The sequence below is a fragment of the Rutidosis leptorrhynchoides genome, chromosome 3 (genome assembly GCF_046630445.1).
Source record: "Rutidosis leptorrhynchoides isolate AG116_Rl617_1_P2 chromosome 3, CSIRO_AGI_Rlap_v1, whole genome shotgun sequence".
In the NCBI taxonomy this organism is placed as follows: Eukaryota; Viridiplantae; Streptophyta; class Magnoliopsida; order Asterales; family Asteraceae; genus Rutidosis; species Rutidosis leptorrhynchoides.
In genome coordinates, this window is record NC_092335.1 from 514703042 (window position 1) to 514706123 (window position 3082).

A 3082-nucleotide genomic window follows, 5' to 3' on the forward strand; every position below is an offset into this window, starting at 1 on the left:
CAGGAGGAACCGAATCGAAATTACACTCCAAAACCTCATCTATTGACCCGAATTTAAAACCAGAACCTTGCATACCTGGTTCCTGAACATGTGAAGTGCCAATATCATCACCGCAAATGGTCGTAACATCAATAGGTACATCCACTCCAGCCACTCCAGCGGGAGGAGTTGTTTATCAAGTGATTGCTTGAAGTTGTTACGGTATTGTATTTTGGTCTGCTTGAAAATATATACTCAGTATTTATTTGTTTTAGAATCATTGAGGATAGAACACGATGTAAGTGCTTCTATCTTAGTATATTTTTTTGTTTTTTATTTTGTAGAACTTGATGAATTATGTTATTTTATCTACATGTTGATTATATAACATATCATTCAATTTTTTTTCTTTCTAAATCCCATAATTCCACGGATCTCGGTACTAGTTTAATGTATTTCCCTTTTCATGGTCGGTTCTTTTGACCAAGTGTAAACAATTAATTAATTCGGAGTAGTATGATAATCAAAATACATGAGTATGAGTAGGAGTAAAAATAATTACTCTTAAATATAAATAAATTTTATTATTTATTCCTAACTGACCTTTCCCCGATCTACATAAATTTACATTCCGGGGCTGGACCATTGGGGAAACTCCACTTATCCGTACAATAGTCATACACCCGGTGATACTTTTGCGCCCATTTCAATTTTCTTGTGGCTGCCGTGTTCAGTTTTTCGCGAAACCAAGGCCTTCTTGTCGTATTCAATAAGCACGAAGAAGATCCTTTTGATGACGACCAAACACAAGCGTCCGCACTATAATTCTTGTAGAATGCATTGAATGGAGCTCGACTCCAATCCGTCTTCACTAGCCCACCCCTCGTTGCCCATTCTTCCGCATTCCATATACTTGAATGAATCCTCATCGGTTGCGTGGTCAAAAATGGAACCCCGATCGCCTCATTGTTTCTAAACTCTCTTATTGGGATATCATCAACATAAAACCTGATATCATCACATTACATTAAACATTTTAAGCAACATGAAAATAGTACTCCAGTATAAGTTATATTGCATTTATTTTGAGGGCAAATAGTCCAAAAAGTAAAATTAAAATCAAAATTTTCCAATAAAAGAATTATCGCTTTTACATCTGTCCAAAAATTACTTCAATTTTGATGTGTAAAAAATGATATAACTCTTTTATGGGCAAATGTGAAAATGATATTCATTTTATTGAAAATTTTAACTTTTATTTTAATTTTTTGGACTATTTGCTCTTATTTTTAGAGATTTGGCGACGTATATTAATATTGTCTTACAAAATACGTTGAGGGTTCCAAATGACGGTGTACGTGTGAAAATTGGTAGTGGGATCGAACCATAGGAAGAATTGTTGTTCTCGATCACCCTTTCCTTGGCTATACACATTGGTGTGTAGTGTGTAAGGGTTACCGCTTGTGTTCCCTAAGAACTCAAAATCTATCTCGTCATGAAACTCGCCTTCTGATGACAACTTGACAAACAGAACAAGAATATGAGAAACTAAGTGGTTAAGGAAATGCCAAAGTAAACAATGTAAACATATTTAAATTGGGGTTGTTCAACAAATGCAACATTGCCTTTATTTACGTTATACTTGGCTTTTATTGGTACTTTGTTTGCATAGCATACAGAGTAAAAAAAAAATTTGATTAAATATGAAAAGGTCTGATAGATTAAGAGGATTATTACGTAGTAAGCTGTTACGGTGCCAGCAGAATTTCCTTGGACTAATTTAAGTTGCATATCGATTTTCCCAAACAAGTATTCATCTTTAGAGTGAAAGCCAGAACCCGAACGTTTATCAAGGCCAAGCGTCAGTACTTCCCCGTCTTCCGATATTTTGACATTATCATCTCCCCATGTGATCTCGAACAATCGATCAAAAGTACCATTTGTTTTAACCCTTATATCGAAAACACAAATGTACATTATCAACAATACTAGCATACGTTAACAAGTTCACGGATTCAAATCTCAATAGCAACATATCTTGGGGTGGTCATGGAAAATGGTCTACGGTCATGGAAAACCTAGTTAGGTTGTACATCTGAGTAAAAAAGTTTTCTTCTCCGGATAACCTGAACAAGGTAAACCTTATCTGTTTACCAGTTTACTCGTTAACATATATCACTCATTAGGAGTAGTACCGTGGCTTAATGCTATACGAATCGGCATTACGCAGATAAGATGTTGCTTGGTAGCGATGAGGACCTCTTCTACTATGAGCAATATACACATCAATCTGCAAGAAAAATCATAGAAAAGATCAATACATAAAACTTTTGCAATGAAATACTTGAAAGGCCATTAGGCCCTAATTACAAGAAGCTTGTTATATATATTTTTTTTCTTTGAGCTTAGTTAAATGCCTAACTTATGGTATAAATTCCTTTTAAGCCTAGTCACATATATTACACATTATAAAATTTAGGCTCATAACAATCTGGAGCCCGAGTCGTCGATCATATTACTCCGGCTTTGGGCTGACCATGTATGGAAAATATGTACCTTATAAAGGATGAAAATGGAAACCGTAAGAAAGGCAAGAAAGGGGATGCAGCTGGGCGCGGTGGCACGGGAACGAGCAAGGTTTGAGCTTGATGGCCTAGATGATGATAACAAACCCATAGGCGGTAAGTTTTGGTAATTGTGGTATCTTTGTTGTCTAACATTGTGTATTTTCTGATCATATATCTCTACCCCAGTTTTTGCTGATTTCCAAACAATCTATGTTATTTCTTATGGTTCCAAAATTTGAGTAAAATTAGAAACCAACATTTGGCACAATATTGTTAAATTCCATGAATCTTGGAACTCTTGTCACATGCATTTTCTTTCTTGTTACTGAGATGTTACCATATTTAGTCCATGTTTTGTTGGGTAAAGGTAACAATCCGAGATACATGTATTAAATCCACAAAATAGTATTATATGGATTCATGTCCTATAATAACATCTTATTATGTGTATATTCGTGGAAATTAGGGTTGTGAGTTGCCTTCTAATAAAAATATAAAAAATTAGTAATATTCACTATTTGTATGAACTCTCAACA

General features: G+C 34.9%; 1 protein-coding gene across 1 annotated transcript; it reads right to left on the reverse strand.

The window, feature by feature from the left end:
• Nucleotides 1-593: 593 nt before the first annotated feature.
• On the reverse strand, nucleotides 594-2335 carry LOC139901869 (xyloglucan endotransglucosylase protein 7-like). Its single transcript, XM_071884540.1, has 5 exons — nucleotides 2324-2335; nucleotides 2175-2269; nucleotides 1717-1930; nucleotides 1305-1498; nucleotides 594-987 (listed from the first exon to the last, which is right to left on the reverse strand). The coding sequence occupies exons 1-5, from the start codon at nucleotides 2333-2335 to the stop codon at nucleotides 594-596; spliced, it is 909 nt and encodes a 302-aa protein (XP_071740641.1).
• Nucleotides 2336-3082: the final 747 nt, after the last annotated feature.

Coding starts and splice junctions, on each gene's coding strand:
- LOC139901869 (XM_071884540.1), bottom strand. Junction 1,499..1,716: donor GCACCGTAACAGCTTACTAC/GTAATAATCCTC, acceptor CTGTTTGTCAAG/TTGTCATCAGAAGGCGAGTT. Junction 988..1,304: donor TGGAACCCTCAACGTATTTT/GTAAGACAATAT, acceptor TGATGATATCAG/GTTTTATGTTGATGATATCC.